The sequence below is a fragment of the Sycon ciliatum genome, chromosome 2 (assembly GCF_964019385.1).
Source record: "Sycon ciliatum chromosome 2, ocSycCili1.1, whole genome shotgun sequence".
Taxonomy (NCBI): domain Eukaryota; kingdom Metazoa; phylum Porifera; class Calcarea; order Leucosolenida; family Sycettidae; genus Sycon; species Sycon ciliatum.
Window position 1 is genome coordinate 37,818,316 of NC_088644.1, and position 24,326 is coordinate 37,842,641.

General features: G+C 46.7%; 1 protein-coding gene across 1 annotated transcript; it reads right to left on the reverse strand.

The window, feature by feature from the left end:
* Nucleotides 1-668: 668 nt before the first annotated feature.
* On the reverse strand, nucleotides 669-18,970 carry LOC135809957 (D-serine dehydratase-like). The gene is made up of 8 exons (XM_065323407.1): nucleotides 18,561-18,970; nucleotides 17,260-17,392; nucleotides 16,229-16,391; nucleotides 14,083-14,263; nucleotides 10,018-10,139; nucleotides 9,469-9,655; nucleotides 7,830-7,938; nucleotides 669-1,569 (listed from the first exon to the last, which is right to left on the reverse strand). The coding sequence occupies exons 1-8, from the start codon at nucleotides 18,719-18,721 to the stop codon at nucleotides 1,477-1,479; spliced, it is 1,149 nt and encodes a 382-aa protein (XP_065179479.1). The 5' UTR covers nucleotides 18,722-18,970; the 3' UTR covers nucleotides 669-1,476.
* Between the last annotated feature and the right edge of the window lie 5,356 nt (nucleotides 18,971-24,326).

The following is a 24,326-nucleotide window of genomic DNA, read 5'->3' on the forward strand; positions in this document are numbered from 1 at the left end:
ACTACTTTTCTTTTAAAAAAGTATTGTAGCTGCCGTAATGTCGCGCATAAAAGCCGTGCTAATTCCTGTAGACGCCAATGTCAGTGCTTCCATTCTTTACATGCCCTGTTCTGAAGCAGCTGCTGCAGTGGCTGGGTGAGGTGTTCAGTATGGAGAATCAGGACTTGACAATGACAGCCAGCACAGTACTACCTGCATGATCCAGGCATGCATGATCCAGGCATGCATGATCCAGGCATGCATGATCCAGGCATGCATGATCCAGGATGATGGCCTGATCCAGGCATGCATGATCCAGGCATGCATGTGTGTCTCAGGCCATCATCCTGGTCAAGCAGGTTGGGGTAAATACAATCATGAGCCAGAGCATGGCACATAAGTTAACCCCTCTCACAAGTTGCCTACAGTACTATCGGGTAGTCGCCGAAGAACGGAGTGCCGAAGGACGACCAGGCTAGAATTTCATCAAGCATAGCATACCAATGTACACACGGTGACTCGGCTGCACATAGACTGTAATACATGAAAATGAGAACGGTCTAGGCTACGAGGCTGACCCCCCCCCCCCCCCCCGTTATTCAGCGACCGACAGTACTGCAAATTTCAAAGCAGAATCCCTTTATAGCCCCATGGGCCTTGCACAGGCAGCACACTTGCGTAGTCACTATACATAAAATTGCACACATTTTGCCCTGATATTAGTATCTTATATTTTTAAACACGACATGTTATAGCATTCTCAAAAGTTGTGAAAATGTGCAACCTTATGTGACTTTCTACTGCATAGCATTGCATGCACTGGCATGGGGCATAGAAGCTCTGCCGGTACATACATCGCCACTACACAACAGAGCTAAGAAAACAGCTGCAGCCGCCGTACACAGTGGCGCATACAGTGGGAATCCGGGAAGAAAATGAAATCCGCGAGTCGACTTGAATACTAGTACGCACTGCTCCTACAAGGAAGGAGAGCTCTGTGCCAGAGTAACGTTGCAGCTTAGAAAACATGTACGGGCAGGCAGGCGTGTATTTGCCACCATACGAATCAACTCTTCGTACAAATCTGATTAGCCAGAGCACACTATATCCCCAGGTTACCAGAGCTCAGTACAGGTTGGCATTGCTAAGTACACAGCATACCATACAGAGAATAAAGTAAAGTGACTGCATAGCTAAACAATGCCACTAGCTAGAGTACTTCCCAAAGAAACAGAGAAAACACTGAACAACAAAGAACTCAAAGATACACGTAGAACAAGCACTTGCCTACGTTTCCCATGAATCAAGAGAGATACACACCACACTGTTAATGTTCAAAATGTCCCACAAACATTTTCGTGGGACATTTCGTGTGACAGTTCCGGCCAAGCACACGTGCAGGTATGGCACGGCCTTGCGTTCACCAGCCGCGGCACTGCTTCCACGTTGCGGGGTCTTGGGTTCACCAGCCGCGACACGGTTTCCAGGGCCTTGCGTTCACCAGCCGCGACACGGCTTCCACGTTGCGGTACAAGTGTCAGTCTCATCGACGACATGGTAGACCGAATGAAGACCCGCCACCGCGCACGACTGTAGAAATACACGAAAGGGAACACAGAGCAACGGCGTCCGTCAGGCATGCTCAGCAATCTATTGCGCGGTGACCGATGACATGCTAGTCAGTCACAAGCATACGAGAATCGAGAGGATATGCAATGACGTCAAATCCGCCTTATACGGGAGCTAGCTGAGTGGCAAAGTGCCCATGTATAGGGAAGGTGCGTACAGAAACCCCATAGATAGAAGAGCTTTGAGTGGAACACGTACTATCATGGCGTGAATTGCATATCCTCTGTACAGTCCCTATAGCTTGGGCAGATCGCACAGGGCAGTCATAACCAAGCCATGGTGCGTTCAGTTCACATCGAAAACTTGTACAGTCAACCTCGCGAACAATGACCTTGGGTATAACAACAACTCGCGAATAACCACACTATCTTAACACTATCTTAACACTATCTTAACACTATCTTAACACTATCTTAAATAACCACACTATCTTAACACTATCTTAAATAAGCACACTATGTTCAGACCTAGTGACCATCTGACTGCATACATGTACTTTTAAATAATCAAGGTTCTCGTGAGATTCGACCGGAGGCATACCGTATTTCCCCGAATATAAGTCGCACTCGATTATAAGTCGCACCCCCATTTTCAGGTTTGAGCAATATCGATTTGATATATTGACTTCAGTAGTAAGTCACGCTCGAGTGTAAGTCGCACCTCCTTTTTTTACCCTTAAATTTTAGTGTAAAAAGGTGCGACTTATAATCGAGGAAACACGGTACTTTCAAGTACTTTCAACCTTTGGAATAATAACGACACTTCTCTCCTGCACGGTCGAGCGCCATCATTCACAGGGTTGACTGTACGTGACTGGGTTAACATAAGTGTGCATCATAATCATGATGCACCCCACCACCAGCCAAGCTTCTGAACAGGTACACTCTTGAGGTCAGAGGTGGAGACTGCAATGATGTCACATCGATGTGTAGCACAACACAGCACTACAGCGAGAATGAGGGCAACAGGCATTCCCTTCTTCTTCTCCCCAGCGGCATTGAGCTGACATCATGACTGTATTCGAGTTGTGTAATCACAAGACGGCGTCCATTCCGAATACTAGTACAGTTGCGCTCACTGAAATCTGACCCGAAGTGCAAAGCTGGCGCCCAGGACCAGTTCCGATTACATCATTGTATGTGTACATGTGTACGCCCAGCCGCATTCATTCCACTTCCAGGGCGTCAAGGGCCGTGCTAGTTGAGGGCGCCTGCTTTGCACTTTGGGTCGGATTTCAGTGAGTGCAACTGTAGTATACTAGTATCGAAGACCGCTGGACCCTGGCACTACCCGATGTACGCCACCGTGTGACAACACCATACGCCTTCAGCAAAGCTAGTGAATATTGTGCGCCATGCTCTTGCAACAATTCCGTACAACGCTTCCCTAAGCAGGACTTTCTTCTTTCGTGTCAGCAGGTGATCCTTGCACATTCAGTCCGTCATGCCTGCATATTTTTCCCAAGACTGTCCGGATCATCGCAGTTATATTTTAGAGGTGTTTCGAAAAGTGGTCACGTGCCGCTCCCGCGTGGGCTCAGGAGACCTTGAGTGGCAAAAAAGACTGTGACAGCTAGTGACCCTGGTGACAGCTGCACTTTTTGATTTGAGTTTGCACTATTCCAGTATTTCTTTGCTGATTTGACGATCAGATTCGTGCTTGTTTGTGCGTTCTTGAGAGGGTACCTGCTTGTTATGACTGCTGAAATGGAGCCTAGTGAATTTGGAAAAGTCTACGGTGAGCTGGACAAAGTAGCCAAGAAGCGGTATCGCGAGAAGCTTGACCGAATTGGTTCAAATGTGTCCGATCCGTACGTCCTCTCCAAAAATTCTGCCGTGGAGTTTTTCCCGAGTATCGAGTGGCCTGATGTTTATAACTATCTTGTAAATACTCCTAGTCCGTACACCAAAGAGTCCTTGAAAGCCTACAAAAGTCTGGACGCTTATAATTTCGTAAAATCTGGCTGGGTTGGAGACGTCCTGTCGTTTCCTGAAAATGCTGACAGCACGAAATTTTTCGTGACAGCTTCGGTCAGGCATTCGCAGACAGTGTCTGCAGATAATCTGAGACCTTGGGTAGCCGCTGAGAAGGACGGAATCGTGATTTGTGCACATTGTACGCGCATGGCTGGCCTGGGCGAAGCGTGCTCGCACATCGCAGCTTTGCTCATGAGCTTGTCTGTCCGTACGTCCATGGCAGTGGAGCCTGCATGTACCTCCCCGCCTTGTCAGTGGATTGCCCCAAGCATGAAAAATGTGGAGTATGCTAGGGTCATTGACATTGATCTTGCTGTGCCCGACCCAAGGAGGGACAAGAATAAACAACCAAGAGCTACCAGCAGTTCCGCCAAGAGCAAGCCTGCTCCGTTTGACAATCCCACAGCTGAGGAAGTTGATGCCCTATGTGCCTCTCTGGATTCCGCTGGCTCTTGTGCGGTGCTGAACACTATGCCTGCCTTCTCTGACCGGTACGCTCCAAAGGATCAGGACGGCTGCCCACCATACCTGGTAGAAGAGCTCTACAACGACGCACTGTTGACGGCCAACTTTGCCGATGTGCTGCAGCACTGTGAAAAAGTGTTCAGCGCAATAACTGTTACTGCGGAGGAGGCAAAGGCTGTGGAGAGGCTCACAAAGGCTACCTCCAAGCAGTGGTTTCGCTACCGTGCTGGCAGGGTAACAGCATCCCGCTTCAAAGCTGCTACGCGCACCGATCCCAGCAATCCATCCGTGTCGCTCATCAAAGCCATTTGTTATCCGGAGGCGCAAGCGTTCACAACTTCAGCCACTAAATGGGGCTGTGAGCATGAGGCCAGTGCGGGTGAGCTGTATGCAAGGAAGCAGGGGGCTGCTCACAAGGAGCTGTCTGTGACCGAGTGCGGTCTTTACCTGTCTCCTGACTTCCCGTATCTTGGGGCAAGCCCAGATGGCTCTGTCAGTTGTGCATGCTGTGGGGCCGGTGTGCTTGAGATCAAGTGTCCCTATTCATGCCAGGACAAGGCATTCGCTGATGCTGCTGACGAGAGCAAATTCTGCTTGGAGAAGAACCCGGGTTGCTGCCACAGCTTCGCCTAAAGCACGACCGTGCTTACTACTATCAGGTCCAGCTCCAGCTGAAGGTGTGCGCTGCCAGACACTGTGACTTCATAGTCTGGAACAAGGAAGAGCTGCACGTGGAGCGCATACTTCCTGATGCACCGTTTATGGCTGAAGCCTTGGAGGCCGTTGTAGATTTCTACAAACTTGGAGTACTACCGGAACTAGCCGCTAAATGGTATTCAAAGAACTTTGATGGCTTACCTGACGGACCACCAGCAGCAGCGGGCGCATCAGCCACAGTGGGTCTGCCACAGACTACATTGTCATCGCCGGGTGGTTGTTACTGTGGCGGGAAAGAGGCCGGTGATGTAGCGAAGTGTGCTAGTATCAATTGCACTCGCCGCTTCTTCCATGTGAAGTGCCTAGGCCTCAAGAAGAAGGCCGGTAAGAGCTGGCATTGTCCTGAATGCCACAAGGCAGCTCGCCAGAAGAAGTCGAAAGCCTGAGGAGTGGTCCTACCTTTCAGGAATACTGATACTGAGGTACTGTTCAGCATTCACTGGTCATGCCAGCATGCCTGTTCTTCATTTCACAGTCTGCCGTATGGTATGTACGTTGCTCAAGTCTGCCCCTGACGATGCCGTCATCCTGCAACTTGTACTGTTACATTGTATACGCATGACGTCGCTGGATATCTTGTGTATGGAGTATGGCATAAGGTAGTTTTCTAGTTTTTGAGGTATTCAAATCGTATGTCAGTAGCGATTACACTGTTGTACCTCATCAATCACATTCTGTATATTGTGTGAACCAGTGTCTTCTTTTAAACCAAGATCCTCTCCATAGTGAAAGCCATTGGACCACCACTCAGACTTTGTTGTGCCTGTGAAAGGCAATTGCGGCAACAAGGGCAGAGAGAGGCTTTGACACATAAGAGAAGACAGTTGACAGGATTTCCACATCAGGCAGGCCAGTGTAGTAGTAATGGACTTTGGCAGGGTCATTTTTGAAATTATCTTCAGTGTACCCATATGACGGCTGCTTCAGCTTCAAGGTGGCGTTCTCCAGCTCCAACTCCGTCACTCCGGCCTGCAGTTTCGCTACTGATGCCTTCAACTGCTCCTTTTCACTCTCCAAATCGTGAAGCTTGCCCATGGTGAGATCTGTTTGGCAAGATTTTGAAGTGGACGCGGATTCAGCAGGATCAGGAGTAGGAGGTTGCGCAGTCGATTCCACAGCCTTTGTAGTGCTTTGATCAGCAAACAAACGAGTCCGCTTTGCACGCCGGTGGTAAGCCTCCAACTCCTCCTGCATTTTCCTCTTGACTGGGGACCGTACAAACGCAAACACACGTGGCACATAGTCTGGTGACAAAGGCTCATCACTCTTCGCCCCGCCGATAAAATGTGCTCCACATAACCAGCTGTGCTTTCCTGGTGTCCAGTTCTCCCTTCGCAGAGCAGTTATCCACTTTTCCCTGCGCTCAGGTTCACTTTCTTCAGAGGGCAATCTTGTCCAGCCCTTGTCGCCCTTTTTGAATCGTCTTGTACAGCCAACAGCGGAGCAGCTCTTCCCCATTTCGACCTTGATCAATGTCGGTTACACAAACAAAGCGCTAAAGAGAAACCTGAAGATCAAGCGTAAAGCGAAAATGGCGAGTGTGGACTGAGCGGATAGCAAAGAAAGACGACAACCCGTCAACAAAATAAATAAATTGAATTTGAAACTGCGACGGCCGCAGCCAATCTCGATCTCACTTCATCTTTTGCCACTCAACACGCCAGCAGAGCGCCGAGTGGGGGTGTGTGACATCATTTGAAAAACCTCTATTAAAGGGGAAGTGCATCGATTTTTCGAGTATGGTCCAGAAGAAAGACAATTTGATATCGGTTCGAATGGCATATCTCTCTCTTCCATACGATAAGCCAAACTTGCCAAATCGCCAATTGTATACTCACGTTGCCATAGCGACCAGCGCAGTGATGACGTACGAAAGGCTTAGCTCCACCACAGAGAAGGTCGATCACTGCAGAATTTGGTCATTTTCAATTGGTGTATTGTATTCACGAAGTGAAAGAAGGGCTGTGTTCAATGCTGTAAGTGCAGTGAACTGTTTGTTAGTAGTCCTCTCGGTTGTGTACTGGGACGTGACACCGATAGGAGAAAGCTGGAGCGCGGAGACACCAGCAGACAAGCGAAAATAGTGACGAACAAAATGCTGAAATCTTGGTTGGGACAAATCAGACGTTCAGCATTTCCCCCAACCAAGGACCATGCCGTTTGCTCTTTCCACTTCCTGAAGATGAATGTGATGCTTCCTGGCGACTCTCCTATCTCTCGAAACATCTTCTGAAGCCAGGTGAGACGACGGGCGGTGGAGATTGACGAATGAAATAATGTCGTAGGTTTGAAAGTTTGCTGAAAATGTCTCAGGAGAGACGGCGAATTCCAAGCATCTTGTCCTGGAGGAAACCATTTCCAAGGCACAGTCAGCCTAGGGAAATGCATGAGAAGGGCGACAAATAGTTCACGGCACTTCTTTCACATCGTGAATACAATAAGACAATTGAAAATGACCAATTTATGCAGTGATCGACCTTCTCTGTGGAGGAGCTAAGCCTTTCGTAAGTCATCACTCCGCTGGTCGCTATGGCAACGTGAGCATACAATTGGCGATTTGGCAAGTTTGGCTTATCGTATGGAAGCGAGAGATATGCCATTCGAACCGATATCAAATTGTCTTTCTTCTGGACCCTACTTGAAAAATCGATGCACTTCCCCTTTAAAGCTAAAGAATTCCAAGCTCATAGCTCATTGACGTCAATCAGTGCATCTGTGGCAGGTAACCGCCATGGGACATGCACGCCCCCACATGCTGTAACTATCAGTCTGCACCATCCTGACGTGTCTTGCAAACAAGCTGACTGACCGTAGCAGCAGATCACGGCAAGTCAGCAACTATCCTACACAGCAGACTAGACTGCTGTACCGTGTTCTATGTACTATGCATACACTCGGCGTAAGAGAAGCACGCAAATATGAACGTGTACTCGATGTGCACCCACAGATGTTCTCTTATAGCACGATAGCGGACAACACCCGAATGAAACAGATGAACTAGTATCGATTACTATATAGACTGCTGTGCACTAGTACGCTGAGTAAAGCGCACGCTTCACTTACATGATACGGCAGAATGAACAGACGTTTGTCAATAGGATAGTTGTCCAGATTGAGCGGCCGGTCATCAGACGATCCTACGATCCCCAGTTCCTGAGACATGCTTAACAACCTGAGAGAGAGAGAGATAGAGAGAGAGAAATAGATAGATAGAGAGAGACACACACACACACACACACACACACACGCACGCGCACACACACACACACACACACGCACGCACACACACACACACACACACACACACACACACACAGAAATTGGCGCGCGAAGGGAAGATGGAGGACAGAAAGGGCAGGATGAAATACAGGGAGAGTGAGACACTATAAAAAAATCCTGACAAAAATCCTGACAACGCCATATTTGGACAAAATTATTGACCGACAAAACTTTCTGCCTGTACAGTAGCAGTACAGAACTTGAACTACAAAAAGACAAGTTCCTTATTATACCATTTGTACACCTATCAATGATGTCTTTGCGAAATGCACACGTGGGCATTTCACAATTTTGGCCGCTGTAGAATCACAGAAAGGTTTCCACAACACCCCTGATAAGACCTGGAAAGGGTTCCGTAGAGCGTAAAGAGAAGACTGCGACCTTTTTTGTGGCTGTTCTAGTTTTGTACAGTTTGCATTTCTGGCGTGCCATTGTGTCGTTCGGGTTTGATCTGCCAATGCTACGGTGCTTCCCTTACGAGTATCTCGCCCACTCATCAATTGTTATACACGTACATGGCGGATCGGCAGGCACGCATAACGTACCCGGGCGACTGGAGGGTACGGTACGCTGACTTCGTTCGAGCTGCTGTTCTCTGCCGAGGAAAATCGTTGCTGTAGCCTAGCGTTGATTCAGAAATCACCTTAGGTTCTCCATTGCAAATAAAATCAAACAATTGCCAAACACTGATTTCGTTATCGACTGCACATGTTTCACTCATAGTGTTTATCAAATCTGTAGTCAGTAAAATGGTAAATTGCGTGTGAATGGCATTACCGGTTTCGCACTGCTCCCCACTACAGTACATTCACGTATACCGCAATCAAGAGTACTAAAGCCGGGCTTATTCCTGTAGAAGCAGATGTCAGGGCTAGGCTTATATTCACATAAGACTTCTATTCAATCCAGGTATTTCTATGTGTTTCAACACTGAAACCAGGCTTATGTGCCGACAGTGTATCTTGAAAAGCAGGCTTCTATTCAAAACAGGCTTCTATAATCATGAGACAGGCTTTGATACAAGACACTCCGATAAGTCTGAACACACCCTAGTCAAGATAGCAGCTTCTAAGACAAGGGCGCAAGAAAAATAAAGGGTTAAAGACCACACTATTGCAGGATAGCTGTACTCCTAGCAGACACATGCCCAATGGCAAAGCATAAACAAAACAAAGCTCAATACTCAGCACAGGGTTCTATTTTTTCCGGAGTATAAGCCGCCCTTTTATACACTCACAATTCACCTAAAAAAAAGGTCAGTGCGGCTTATACTACGCTTGTCAAATGAATCGTGAAGTACAGGGTTGATGTCTGTATTTAGTAACCAAGATTTGGGTGCGGCAAATACTCCAGTGGGGTCGCTTTAGTTATACTCCGGAAATACGGTAAATGAAAAGAACACGTTCACAACATCAAGTCTTACTTCAACTCGGAATGATCGTCAAACTTGGCGTAGAGAGACGTGTCCGCATCGTGCTGCTTGCTGATGGCGGTGAATCCGCAGTCGATAACCAGACGATTTCGATCCGGGTAGTGACCGATGACACGAGTCATGACCCGCACGGCAATGTCACTAACCTCACACGCACCGGTCCAGTGCTGCTGGAGATCTACAATCAGGTGGGCAAACAAGCAAAAGTGGTCACGCCAGTGACGGAAACAACGACTTAGACAATCAAAATGACAACAACAATATCATCATCGTTTTCATCATCATCATCATCATCATCAACACTACCACCATCGTCGCTGCAGCCGCCATCACCACCGGTAACAACAACAACAACAACAACAACAACAACGACGACGACGACGACGACAGCGACAGCAGCAACAGCAACAGCAACAGCAACAGCAACAACAACAAACAACAACAACAACAACAACAACAACAACAACAACAACAACAACAACAACAACAACAACAACAACAACAACAACAACAACAACAACAACAACAACCACCACTCACCATAGAAGATGTAGTTTCCTGGATGAAACTCGGTGATGCCTGGTACGGTATCGGGTGGTTGGCTGCAGGATGGAGTAGACCCTATGCCAACTACAGGACATGCTATGCCCCTCTCGCTCAGTCTGAAACACATACATACATGTGGGACTCAGTAGAGCGTCCAGCCCCTATATGATGTCCAACCCCTATATAGAGTCCATTGGTCCAAAATCCACTGTACAGAGTCCAAACTTGGAATCAACTGTGAGCTCAAAGTTTCGATGGACATCACTCCCTGTATAGAGTCCAGCCAATTGGCTTCACCCCTATATAGAGTCCATTGGTCTAAAATCAACTGTACGGAGTCCAAACTTTGAAATCAACTATAAAGAGTCTTTATGTGGACAACACCCCCTGTATAAAGTCCAGCCAATTAGGCATCCCCTATCGAGTTCGAAAATAGACATAGGATCTGCTGTAAGCAGTGAATATTAAACAGAAAACGGCCTCTCCCTTTAATCCTTTACATCATTCACTTCTCAAGATAAAAAATATGTATTGAGGCGCCACTGCAGCCACGTCATTACATGAAAAACCCTACAAACACCATCCTCAAATCAAGTGGTCTCTTCGCAGACGCTGCAAATTACAATATCTCAATCATGTAGTGTTGCCAAATTATTGTGCACGCACACACACATGCACACACCCACACAACGACAAGAAAATACCTAGAAAAAAACCAAGAATCGAAAGAGAATAATGGAGAGCCCAGGATTAATTATTTGTTTTCAAATTATTGTGCGCGCGCGCGCGCGCACACACACACACACACTTATACAACGCCAAGAAAACACCAAGAAAAGAGTAGAGACACAATACACACGCAACTCCAACAGCCATGCAAACGTCCACCCATTTACATGTAAAGTCAAGAGGGATAACAAATAATTATACGAAACGAATGCGTACGGGGACGGGTACACGCACGTTTACATACACGTAGTAGTGTAAGAGAGTAACATAGTGCAGTGGTCAGCATAATACTAGCACATGCTGAGAGTGCAATAGCAAGCTTCACCATTGCTCATGGCCATGCAAATGTTCAGCAGCACTCAGTTCCGCAAGCTTCTGAAGATCAGCACACCTGCAACAAATAGATAGCACAAGGATACGCTTATTACCGTAATGATGCATGGGAGCACACAACTACCAAGTTCTCAACGAATGTGATGCTCAATGAAAATCAATCCACTCAAAGACCTGTGAACAGGTGATGGTGGGTACAATAATCTATTAGTAATACGAGGAATAAGATCGTTTGTGCACACTCAAAACGCACAGACACACCAACATATATGTAGTGTACACAGTGTTTCACTTCACTGCAACTAAATTGAAATGAGATGATTTTAACAATCTGTACAGCGTTGCTGTCAGTCAGTCTTCCCCAAGATGGAAATGCAATGATTTGTTGTCACGAGGTTTCACTGACACAATGTCATGTTCGTGACATCAAAACGGTTACTTCAGGGAATACGAGTATTAGCTTGAGAAGCTTTTTCTTGTCATTGGCATACAAGCAATCCTCCTAGTCCTACTACTACTAGTACACTGGCACTGCGTTTGTGGATCCCATTGTATTCGACATCATACTACAGGAAGAGTGTCGTGGAGTTCACATAATTACCACAGGGATAAAAATACATTTCTCATGAAATAAAAATTGATGATAGCTAGACGATCATATACGATTGATGCAAAGTCCTTGCAGTCCTTGAGGACTATTACGAAGTGGTTGATTACTTTTAGGGCATTCATTCAAGCAACATCAAACAAACGCGATTCGCTCCTTGAAAATGGAAAAAAATTCAAGCATAACGACAGAACAGCAGACCAATCGAAACGAGTAAAAGCTTCCTTACCTCAGTCATCGTCCTGCCATGTAGTTGGACAGCCTTTTGACACGGTGGTACAGGCAGCTCTTGTCCAGTCAAACAGGGGTATCCTTGTGGCGTCGAACGAAAGAGAGTGTCAGTGTATCTGACTCGTCAGATTGCAACTGTGCTGAACTTTTCTCTTTCTCCGCTTTCTGCTTTCATCCCTCGCTCTGATGAAACCGTTCAAACGTCTTACTGGCAGCAATGGCCAGCCAAACAGGGGATCCTTGTGGCGTCGAACGAAAGAGAGCGTCAGTGTACCTGACTCGTCAGATTTGAACTGTGCTGAACTTTTCTCGTTCTGCAATTTCTGCTTTCATCCCGCGCACTGATGAAACGTCTTCAGAGAACCACAAGACGCTTTCCAAATTTGATTTTGAACGTCTCCTTATCCTCCTTGGTTAGCTCGAGACAGATTACTGTCAGCAACTGCACAGCAGAATTGGCAGCCATGGCTGAAGTGAAGAAAGGAATGCGCTGCCACGAGGCAAGCAAAACTGAAATTAAAAAAAAAAATGTGTTCTCTTTCGGGGCACAACACACAGGACGGCGTGACTGGATAAACTGGACCCCTGGCCCTGGACCGTGAATAGGGGACTTGTAGAAAAAGTGTACTCCTTATAGGGGATTGCGCGGCAGGATGAAGCTGATCAAAACTGAGTGGACTCCTGGACTCTGTATAGTGGATTTTGGACCAATGGACTCTATATAGGGTGCTGGACATCATATAGTGCATGGACTCTATACTGAGTCCTACATACATACATACATACATACATACATACATACTCAATCTGCGGACAGCATGCTGTTTCGTTCTTTTTGAACTCATCAGCGCAGCACAGAGGAAATGAGGCCGAACCTGATAGCAATGAAAATAAAAATTTCCAATCAGGCCCGAACGTACCTTGCCAGAGTGCTCAAACTGACAAGTCAGTGAGCTCTACATACATACATACATACATACATACATATACACACACACAGACACACACTTACTTACTTACTTACTTACTTACTCACTATACATGTACTTGCTCACTACCAAAACTGGTCACGTGGGTCTCCCCGGGAGAGGGGAGAGAGGAACTCAAAAGGAACCTTGGAAAGATGACTCAACTGGCTATTGGCTATACCAATGGCAGAACTTTTTTTATTCCGTCATTATTCGTCAGAAGAGAAGAGAAAGAAAAGAAGGATGATCACGTGTGTATGCTTTTCTGTGCTTGTCTTGTCACGGCGTCAGTTCATCAGGTTCAGGACACATGGATCTACGCTCCGTTGTTCTGCATCAACTACCGTACATGTAGCTGCGATGCTGTAGGTTTGGATGATACATTTCCGTAGTTTCATGGTAAGTCAAAAACGTGTGAACTGGCAGGTTTGCATTTATTATCAACAGTCATGTACCGGTGCTGATACATGCATGTATAGTCCACATGTAGACTTGTCATACTTTTGAAGTACATGTACTTCAAAAGTATGACTGTACGAGTACCATTGAATAAGAACAAAACTGCTGTGTTCGCTAAACATAAGAACGGGCTAGGGTAGAACCCTGACCCCCAGTTCTTCGGCGCCCGACAGTACTGTGTTCATTTCAGTAGTAAGGCATGCTCAATTGTAAGTCGCAACCCCATTTTTGCCCTTGAATTTTAGTGTGAAAAGAGGCGACTTATATTCAGGGAAATACGATAAGTCAAATGGCCGCGAAAGGCTGATGTCATAAGGATAAAATAACTCCGCCGTGGGCTGCGGAATCGTCAAGTTGCACACTCTTAAATTGTAGTCACTTGCAGAGTTCTGCGTTTGAAATCTCTGAATCCAGGCGTGTAGCACATCAGCCAGAACCTGTCTCGCCAGTACAGCAGATACGCATAGCATTGACAGCTACGTGCAGTCACACTATGCCATGCCTCCTTCACAACCAGGGCACGGCTGGTTGACAAATAAAAACCGACAAGTCACCTGGTCAAAGCCGGACCAACTAGACTGGCGGCGACTTTGCCTCTCAGTTCTATCTGCACTTGCCACCCCTGTGTGTTTTCACACAATTACTTAGCCCGCTTACACATGTACATAGCAGCCAATGTCACCAGTCAATAGTTATACGCATCATCGTCTTTCTCATAAATCCTATACGTACTGCGCAGCAAATTGGGCAGTGTCCCGTGCCACCTCCTTCACGACGGTTCTGATCTCTTCAGGCGACTTGCAATGGTAGCTATGACCACAGTGGACGTACAAGCCGGCTAAATGTGTTGACCGCAGCTTGTCAATCGTCTCAGCAAGGCCAAACGCATAATCATAAAACGGATTAACACCAGCTGCAGAAGATGACACAAGTTGTGTACGTAAGCCAACGCACGCACGCGCACACACACATATACGAGCGTGCGCGCATACACACGCACACACACACACACACACACACACACACACACCTCAGACCTCAGACATGCCCATCGCGGGAGCGATGATAGCGAACAGCTATGTTTTAGACATAGCAACTTGTGCTTGGATTACACCATTCAACAGCTTGCAAGGCTGATGAATTGACCGCCACTATTTTTAGCCTGGTATCCACCACACAGCTGTTTGAAGTGACTTTTTCTGGCCAGTGAATCCCTATTTTTCATTTTTCCATTTTTTTCTTTTTTTCTTTTTTTCTTTTTCTACACACACACCACATACTCCGGCATACACTGGCTGTTGGTAACCACCCAGGAGAATGAAAGAAAAGTCAGGAAGAGTCTGAGAAAGAGAAGAAAGACGTGTGTGACCATAATCGTCGGGAATTGAACCCGCAACCTATCGATTGGAAATCGCTGCACATACCACTGCACCATATGGGACACACACACCTCAGACCTCAGACATGCCCATCGCGGGAGCGATGATAGCGAACAGCTATGTTTTAGACATAGCAACTTGTGCTGGGATTACACCGTTCAACAGCTTGCAAGGCTGATGAATTGACCGCCACTATTTTTAGCCTGGTATCCACCACACAGCTGTTTGAAGTGACTTTTTCTGGCCAGCGAATCCCTATTTTTCATTTTTCCATTTTTTTTCTTTTTCTACACACACACCACACCACATACTCCGGCATACACTGGCTGTTGGTAACCACCCAGGAGAATGAAAGAAAAGTCAGGAAGAGTCTGAGAAAGAGAAGAAAGACGTGTGTGACCATAATCGTCGGGAATGGAACCCGCAACCTATCGATTGGAAATCGCTGCACATACCACTGCACCATATGGGACACACACACACACACACACACACACACACACACACACACACACACACACACACACACACACACACACACACACATATAAATAACACATAATTATAATTTGAAACTGTCGGTTAGCGCTACGGAGATGTGTTGAAGCTAGGTGTCAGGACGTCGAATGCCTCAGTACTCTGTCAGTTTCGTGCCTAGTTATTGCACTTTCTGACTGTATAATAGTATCCAGTTACAGTGATGGAGAGTTACTCTTAACTCGTATCCATATGTCCCTTTCTTTTCTACATAATTATAATTATAATTATATTGACACGACAGAGTAAGACAAGAGCTCACCACTCTGGATGACAAGTGTCAGTGTGAGTACATTACAGTATCTAGCCAGAGTACTGTAATTTCACAAATTTTCGGTGTACTTTTATTTTCGGTACTTTCTTGCGTCTGTTTCACACCTAAAATTTCAATACACCGAACAAACACTAACACACATAATCCAATAGGGAACTGCTTGTCTGTACGGAAAATTTCTGTTCACCTAACCTAGCCTGTTGCCCTCATACCGAAAATATTGAGCACCGGAAATTTCTGAAATCAGAGTACATATACAAGACTGTGCAACACCGCAGCTTGTCTGGTCCACAGCGGAATTCCTTTTGTTGACATTACCTTTTTCAGAACTCATCACGCATGTCATACAAAGCACACGCAAAGCATGCGCTGGGTCACAGCCTACACTGAGAGCTTGTGTTTTGCCGTTTTCAAAACGATAATTTTAACTGTTTCCCCTGCCACTGTGACTTTTAATCGTACGCGCATGGCAACTTGCCCTCTTGCCCAAAACTTGCCCAGCCGGCCCTCCTAAACAAAACAAACAAGAGATTCAGACTCAGGATTTCAGCTGGGTACTCACAGGAGTGTGGCAATGTTGCACCTTCAAGCGTGCGACATGCATTGCGCCTGCCGTGTGAATCATTAACGACTGCTGCACAGAAGCAGCATGAAGTCAGACAGAGTGGGGGAAATCGCACTCACTCACTTCGATTGTACCCAACGTCCACGTCAATGAAAACTGACCATGGCTTTGCCAAATTCTTAGTCACTGGCTCGGAGTTTTGCAGAAGAAGAGCCAGCTGATCACAATGATCCACCATTACGTGGAAATTGTCCACACGCTGATGTAGGGCAAGAACACGCTCAATCTGAAAACAAAACAACACAAAAACTATTCGTAAGTTTGAGGGAGTTGAAAACGGGAAAAGTCTGGTGAAAAAATTCAAGTGTCACCACCTGGACTCGAACCAGGGACATTCGCTTTGGGTCAGCGATGCCTTAACAGCTGAGCTATGGCGTAGCTGTCATCCCAGCAGAGACGGTTCAACGTGTTTTTCGGACTTCGAACACAAATACTATTCCAATACAGGTATAAACGAGAACAAAATATTACCTGTCCAAATTCTCACCATCAGTTACAAGAGTTGTTTTTCAACATGGCGCAACCTGCACCAGGTTTGGCGCCATGGTGCTTTCTCTCTCTCTCTCTCTCTCTTCACGCCTGCTATGGTCTTGCGCTACTGTCGCTATCGCCTTCGATGACTCGGTAACACTGCCCTGTTATCGCCTCTATTCTCACCTATATCCGTTAACTCTCACAAACAACTCAATACCACTGTCCCAATGCCACGTCTTCACTTCACACATATGCACTAGCTTCCACACTAGCATCAAATATCTAGGCCTGCTTGTAGAGGATTCGATAGTGAATGCTGCTGTCTGATGATCGCTGAAATGCGTGAAACTTGAAGTTATAGCTACACAGCCTTTCGCCACTGTTGTGTGTGCCAATACAGGTATAAATGTGTTGACAGTGAGCGAATGCTGCGTTTACGGCGCACAAAATATGACCCCAATTGTCTAATGCAAATAGCATACCTCCAAAGAATACTAAGCTTGCACTAGAGCAAAATCAAAAACCAAAACCAAAACAATTTTAAACTGGTCCTTCTAGCATCTTCCGTTCAGCATCGCAATCCGCGCTGTTCGGGCACAGGGCACAGAGCCAGGATTTACCTTTTTCTCCCCCGCAATCGGATACGCATAGAGGATGTCATCGAAACCATGGTCGGCGTAGAACTCTGCTTCGGCAACTGTCGACACTGCTATACACGAGCACGAGCCGCCAGTCATCAGACGAGCACCTTCTCTGCAGCAAAAAAAAGCGTGCAGAAAAGGAAGACAATGACAGAGTGCTAAGTTCCCACCGCAGTGCTGCCTACGCCAAATTTTGGAAGAGTTGCCAAACTTAGTAAAACTATGTCACTGCTTCGATAATGTGTCATGTTACGAGTCTGTTCACTTCGTGGCGAGGTTATTGCTGGCGAGATGAAGAGAACCGCCAGAAAGAGGTTCACGGAACGCTGCAGCCGAGAGGTCTAATTAGCTCAGTCCAAGTGACAGGCACACCACTGGGAGAATGCTGTGTGCAAGACCAGCCACAACAAGCCATCACCTCTACACCCATTACCAACACGTGAATTCTCGCCAAACAGTCGTCCCTTATAAATCGCTGAACTCGTCAAGCAATGTTCATTTGTGTTAGGCAACCTCAGGGCTGCCACTTTGCTATGAGTAGAAAGCTGAACCGGTCAACCCCCGGGCAAGGGGGTGGGGTTATAAGGGGACAGAGTTCCCCATTAAAAAGCCAAAAGATTTTTTGAGGCCTTCAAGGGTTCAAATCATCAGATCAGCGCACTTTGGTGAACATTCGAAGTAAGATGGCGAAGCAGACTTTCGGTCGGTTTGTCAGAACGACATGTAAAAGTCAGAACAATTCTGAAAAATCGGAACAAGTGTTAACCCTGCAACCTACTGTGAACAGGGAGTGTGGCAGGAGACTGCTGCACCCATTAAGTACAGTCTACACGCACTTTGTCACGAACTCGCGATAAGTCACGCACTTTAAGTCGCGCACTCGCGATAAGTCACGCACTCGCGATAAGTCACGCACTCGCGATAAGTCACGCACTCGCGATAGGTCACGCACTCGCGATAAGTCGCACACTTTTGCAATTTGGACGGCAAAAACCTTTGTATACGCATACAGAAGTGCAAGTCACGCACTCGCGATAAGTCACGCATTTTCGTCTTCATGATCGGGTGCGCGACTTATCGAGCAGCTAGCTGCTTTGATCTCGTTCATAACAGGTCTCGCCCCGTTGGTTCCTATCGCTCCTTATATCGCGCACTCATTGAGTTGTGTTCATAGCTTGGTTTGCTAAAGGTGCTTATCATTATGTGCATGCGTACGGTACGTGTGCTTGCTCGAATCACTGTGTTCTATCTTTACACAATGATCATTTCCTCGTACTTACACAGTCTTATGAGTTTTCATGTGCGGCCTCAGCTGAACACCCAAAGCTTTGCATCTGTCCAGCATCGCCTGGCAATTCTGGCGTACGATAGACTCGTAAACTATCATACAGGGTGAGTCCAAGTCACGTACATCTACACGCTTGCGCTTTGAAACGGCCATCACTACTCTCAGAGCTTTCTCAACTAACTACAGTACTGGTGAAACTATCACACAAAGTAAAATAATTCGTAATCGCACACGTAGAAACCTCCTGCGAGCTGCGTGGAAAAAAAGAGCGTCCTTCACTCCGGGCTGACCTGTCCTATGACAGTACTGCAATTGTTATTTGTACATGTAGTGGCAAACTGTCTTTCACAAAAAAGCATTCACTTACACAGATTAGACTGAAGGATTCTGAGAATATGATAATACTCTATTTTAGTACTCTGTTTGTCCTTGTACTTGTGAATGATTCGACTTTTACAGTGAGTTTTGTTTTTTTGAAAGCTGCATGCCTGACGTAACCAATGGTAACCAGCTGCTGGAGATATCGATACTGTACTAGTTGTACTACATGTACCGGTATACTGACGATACTCGATAGCCTCTACGAGGTGAATAGCCGCTGGACATGAAAATAAAATGGAACCCCACTAGTCACTGGCTGTGTGTTTTACATTTTCTGTCCCTCCAGGAAATCGCGATTCCACGGACGCAACAAATTTCGCGATTTTGGCTCAAACCCGCGATTTTCTGAAAAATCCGCGATTTCCCACGTTTTTTGTTGTTTTCTGCACTTCTTTTAAGGTGGCAGGCTACCTTCAGAATTGGGAAAAATCGAATTTTTGATTTGAGGTTAACTGTGATACTTTTCTGATTGGGGTAGCCACAAAGCATTAGAATTTAAAATTTTGGGTCAATCGGTCCAGTGGCTCCGGAGTTATAGTGGATTGTAAGTGCGACAATTACAAAATTGAATATGAAATAAATTGCATGAAATTGCAAAAACAATTAAAATTTTCACCAAAGTCATTTTTGCGCTATTTTCATCAATTTCGATCGTAGCGCTCTAATTTTTTGACGCGAGCTAGCGGGCCTCCTCTGTGATCCGTTGCCGTGGCAATCATTTCCAAAATGGCTGCCCTTCATGACGTACGCGTGGTAGACAGTCAGCTGACATCAAAATAAATTTTGTCAGCGAAGTGTCAGCATGCAAAGCAAATAATTGTTGTAGCTTTGTTTCATCAAGCCTTGTCAGTTTTGTTTTGACATTGCTGGAGACGTAAGCCGTGGTGGATCATCTGCCATGGGTAACAAACGCAAGAGCAGGGTTCTCAGCAGGCCAAAGAAGTGCCTTCCCCCGCGGAAAAGGACTGTCTTGGCTCGTGAAGAGCCCACAACTGAAGATGGTGATTTGGACGTATTCGTCGCAGCATCTGAGGATGTTGCAAATCAATCTTCCGTGGCATCTGATTCTTGTACTGGTGATTCAAGCGATGAGGTTATGTCCTGCGACGAGTCTGATGATGATGATGACAGTTCGGACGAGCACAACAGTGGTAGCAGAATCGTCCACTTGCCATCCCTGACACGTCTTCTTGGCTCATCATGTGTCTGTGCCAACTGCAAGACTGGGTCATTGCTCGTCCAGGAGTCGACTCGATATGGCCCAGCCCCAATTCTTGAGCTTACCTGCGATCATTGTGGGCATGTATTTGAGGGCCGCCTTGCTGAAAAACATACACCAATGCGATTTTATGATGTGAACAGACGTTCAGCAATGGCCATGCGGATGATTGGCAAGGGAAGAGAAGCACTGAGGATGTTCTGTGCCATCATGGATATGCCTGAGCCCATGTACGGACGGTCGTTCCAGTCTCACTGTTCAGCATTGCATGATGCAGCAGTTGAAGTTGGGACAAATAGCATGCGGCACCATGCTGCAGAGTTACTGGCTATGCGGCAAGCGAGTGGATCTGACCATCCGTCACACGTGGCGTAAGCACTGACGGCACATGGATGCGGCGTGGGTACTCTTCTGTGTTTGGTGTCCAAACATGAATTGCGTACGACACACTCAAGGTGGTGGATGTGGAGGTGTTATCGAAGCATTGCAACCAACCATTGCAAGGTTTGGGACAACAAACGCGACACGAAGACAGTCACGGCAGCGGAGTTTGCCACCTGGAAGGCTGCACATGCTGACAGCTGCGACATCAACACCAATGTCTCAACACCAGCCATGGAGACTGCAGCAGTAGTGAAGATTTGGAATCGATCTGAGGCTCTCAATGGCCTTCGCTACACATCCTACATTGGCGATGGTGATTCGAAGGGATTTCAAAAAGGGTTATGCAGACAAGGCCAAAGAGACGGAAGGCGTTACGTACTGTCCTGGTGGGTTTTGAGTGCTAAAAGTTGCCCTTTTTGGGGGGTACCGTGTGACCTTTGGTACACCATATCTCCAGTTTGGTATGTCCAAATCCAGTAAACTATATATGTATTCATATCTACGTCAAATTTGCAAGGTGCTCACGTCTCTACTTTTGAAGATTTTGTCACATCTACTGACGTATGGGCACAGAAAGATAATTGGACCAACGGCGCGTTCTTTACGTGATTTCTTTATGTGTGTGTCAGCCAGATTCTTTACATCTAGAAGCATAAATCTCTTCGTGAGCATCTAGTACTGAGCAAGAACACTCATTATGTAACATAAGTATCTGGCTATTGCTAAAATCCTTGCAGAAAACTTGTACCAAAAATTTGTTGACCGCATTTTTGCGATATTCTTGTTTGGTGTGTCCAGCATCCTGTTCTCCAAGTCAAAATGCACGTGTGGTGGTTGTTCAAGTGTTCTTTATTATCTGACCAGCATGTGTAGAAAATTTGGTGCAAAAATAATGAGGGATGCCAATGTTACAGACATTTGAATGCATGTATGTTATCGGCAGGCGCCGAAGGTAGCCTGCCACCTTAACATTTTTCTGCACTTTTCACGCAGTATACAGTGCTTTCCATGATCCTGCTTGTAGTTATTTCCACAGTACGCAAATAGCGATTCTAAGGATACAACAAATTTCGTGATTTGGCCCAAATCCGCAATTTTCTGCCAATAATTCTGGGAGTTCCTGGCAAGTTCCGCACTTTTCGCCGCATTTTTTGTTGTTTTCTGCCGCAATTTCTTGCGCAAGTTTTCGAGGATTTTTTCCGCAAATTCCCGCAGGGACAGCATTTTTCTTATATCTTTGTATTTAGTGTATGGCTTAATCCTTCATCTTTCCAAACTGAAATAATTATGTGACAATTGCTCATGCTGTGATCCCAGAGACTTGATAGCAGGAAATGGTGCGCAAGCTCACGTTAACGCCGAGACCATAGGTCGGTGTTGTGGGCTTGCCTCACCAGCACAGGCTTGCTTTGCAGCCCCTACTCTCCCTGCTGTTTTGTCATTGTACACACTGTTGTCTTCTCCCCTTCTGACGAGTAGGTTGTGTACTTAGTAAAAAAAAAAAAAAAAGGACGTTTTTGACAGGCCAATTTTTTGCCTAAATTTCAGTGTATGGAATTCTGGACATGAAAGTAAAATAGCCGACGGTCAATAGGCATCCTATAATACTGCACCATTATTTTCTATTGGTGGACTGCAGTTGGCCTCTTCACACTTCTAGCCAACAAGTCCATGACTATACAGCGTCTGAAGTGGAGTGCACATGGGGAAGCCAACAATTCGTCCATTACTTCTTATTTTACTCAAAATTCAAAATTCTCATCATAGGCGACATAGTACAACAAAACCCATTGAAATGCCGCACAAGAAAAGGCTATCAACAAAGCACCGACACGAGGAGAAACTACAACAGCCCAGCTGTCAACTACGGCAAGAAAAAAACTTCATCAACTCGACTGACTTGACTCTACATGCGACGAAAAATTATTTTACTCGAAATGTCCAGAAATGTACAATGTCCAGAAATAGCACGACCAAGGCCACAGGAAGTGACGACATACCCGGTTTTGTACTGAAACATAGCGCTGATATCCTTGCCCCTTCACTGGTCACACTGTTTAAAGGGGAAGTATACCCTAAAATCAAATTTTCACCAGTTGTAGTCTTCTGGGTGCTGAGTCGAATGGTCTTGGTCCGAGGAAGCTGCGACGCTCCCTTCCTACTTGAATCCCAATCGAACTCGCGCACTTCCACCGAAACTGGGTGACTGCGCCCTACTAGATGGGGATTTGTATGCAAAATGTCACTAAAAGCGCCATTTCGTTCTTATAAAAGCACGGATGACCGCGATTGACCCATATGTTGTAGTCTTTTGGACGCTGAGTCGACTGGTTTTGGTCCGAAAAGGCTGCGATGCAGCGTTCCTCCTTTATTCCCAATCGAACATGGTTGAACAAGCGGTCACGTGCTCCTGGGTGCCCAAATCACCTGGTCACCGCGCCAGCAGGCGACAACTTTCACACCAAGGTTCAACTCGAGTTCAACTCGAGTGACAGGACTGCACCCAAAAAAGGTCAAACACGCTAGTAAGTTGTACCCTGCAGGCACGGTGACCAGGTGACTGGTGTACGCAGGAGCACGTGACCGCTTCTTCAACCATGTTCGATTGGGAATAAAGGAGGAACGCTGCATCGCAGCCTTTTCGGACCAAAACCAGTCGACTCAGCGTCCAAAAGACTACAACATATGGGCCAATCGCGGTCATCCGTGCTTTTATAAGAACGAAATGGCGCTTTTAGTGACATTTTGCATACAAATCCCCATCTAGTAGGGCGCAGTCACCCAGTTTCGGTGGAAGTGCGCGAGTTCGATTGGGATTCAAGTAGGAAGGGAGCGTCTCAGCTTCCTCGGACCAAGACCATTCGACTCAGCACCCCGAAGACTACAACTGGTGAAAATTTGATTTTAGGGTATACTTCCCCTTTAATGCGTCCCTGTCCAGGCAGCGGGGAAGTGCCGAGAGGTTTCAAGCTAGCCCACGTCACACCCCTGTTCAAGGCCGGAGACCCATCCGTGCCCACAAACTACCGCCCTGTGTCGCTGTTACCCGTGATCTCTAAGCTACTCGAAAAGCTGGTGCAGAAAGCCCTGGTTGACTTCGTCGACCCAGCTCTCCCTAATACCCAGTTTGCATTCCGCCCTGGACACTCGACCGAAGATGCGCTGGCACTGCTCTCAGACACCGTCCTCCAAGCCCGAGACAATGGTTCTGTTGTAGCAACATGCCTGTTAGATATGAGTAAAGCCTTCGACAAGGTGAAGCATGCCACCCTCATCCAGGACTTGTTCAGCATCGGTATCTCCGGCACAGCCCTGAAATGGTTTCGGGACTATCTGTCTGGGCGCCATCAACGCGTTCGTATGGGCTCCCGACTGGGCAGAACTGTACCGTGCACTTGTGGGGTGCCGCAGGGCTCTGTACTAGGACCCATGCTGTTCTCCATATACACCAGAGATGTCCCCTCTGAATCTGCGCCGGCATCATCACTGCGGTTTGCGGATGACATCGCCCTGACATGTGCAAGACGGACAGCGCAAGAGGTGTCCGATGCGCTCAGCTTGGCGGTTACCTCCCTCTCAAGTTGGCTGGACGCTCGTGGTCTTGTATTAAATGCAAAGAAGAGCAATGTATTGGTTTTTACCAGCAGCAGTGGGCAGCAGCCGGATGTGGTTGTACGCTGTCGAAATGATGTCCTTCCGCACACCACCAGCGCGAAATACCTCGGCGTCTTGATCGATCAACGAATGGCCTGGCAACCGCAAGTTGACCGGTGC

What these genes read in the sequence shown, in the direction of transcription:
- LOC135809957 (XM_065323407.1), bottom strand. Translation starts at nt 18,721, where the DNA reads ATGGCCGTTTCAAAGCGCAAGCGTGTAGATGTACGTGACTTGGACTCA. An exon ending in CGATTGCGGGGGAGAAAAAG is followed by an intron (nt 16,392 to 17,259) that starts GTAAATCCTGGC and finishes TTTTGTTTTCAG; the next exon opens with ATTGAGCGTGTTCTTGCCCT. An exon ending in ACTGCCCAATTTGCTGCGCA is followed by an intron (nt 10,140 to 14,082) that starts GTACGTATAGGA and finishes TATGTGTTTCAG; the next exon opens with ACTGAGCGAGAGGGGCATAG.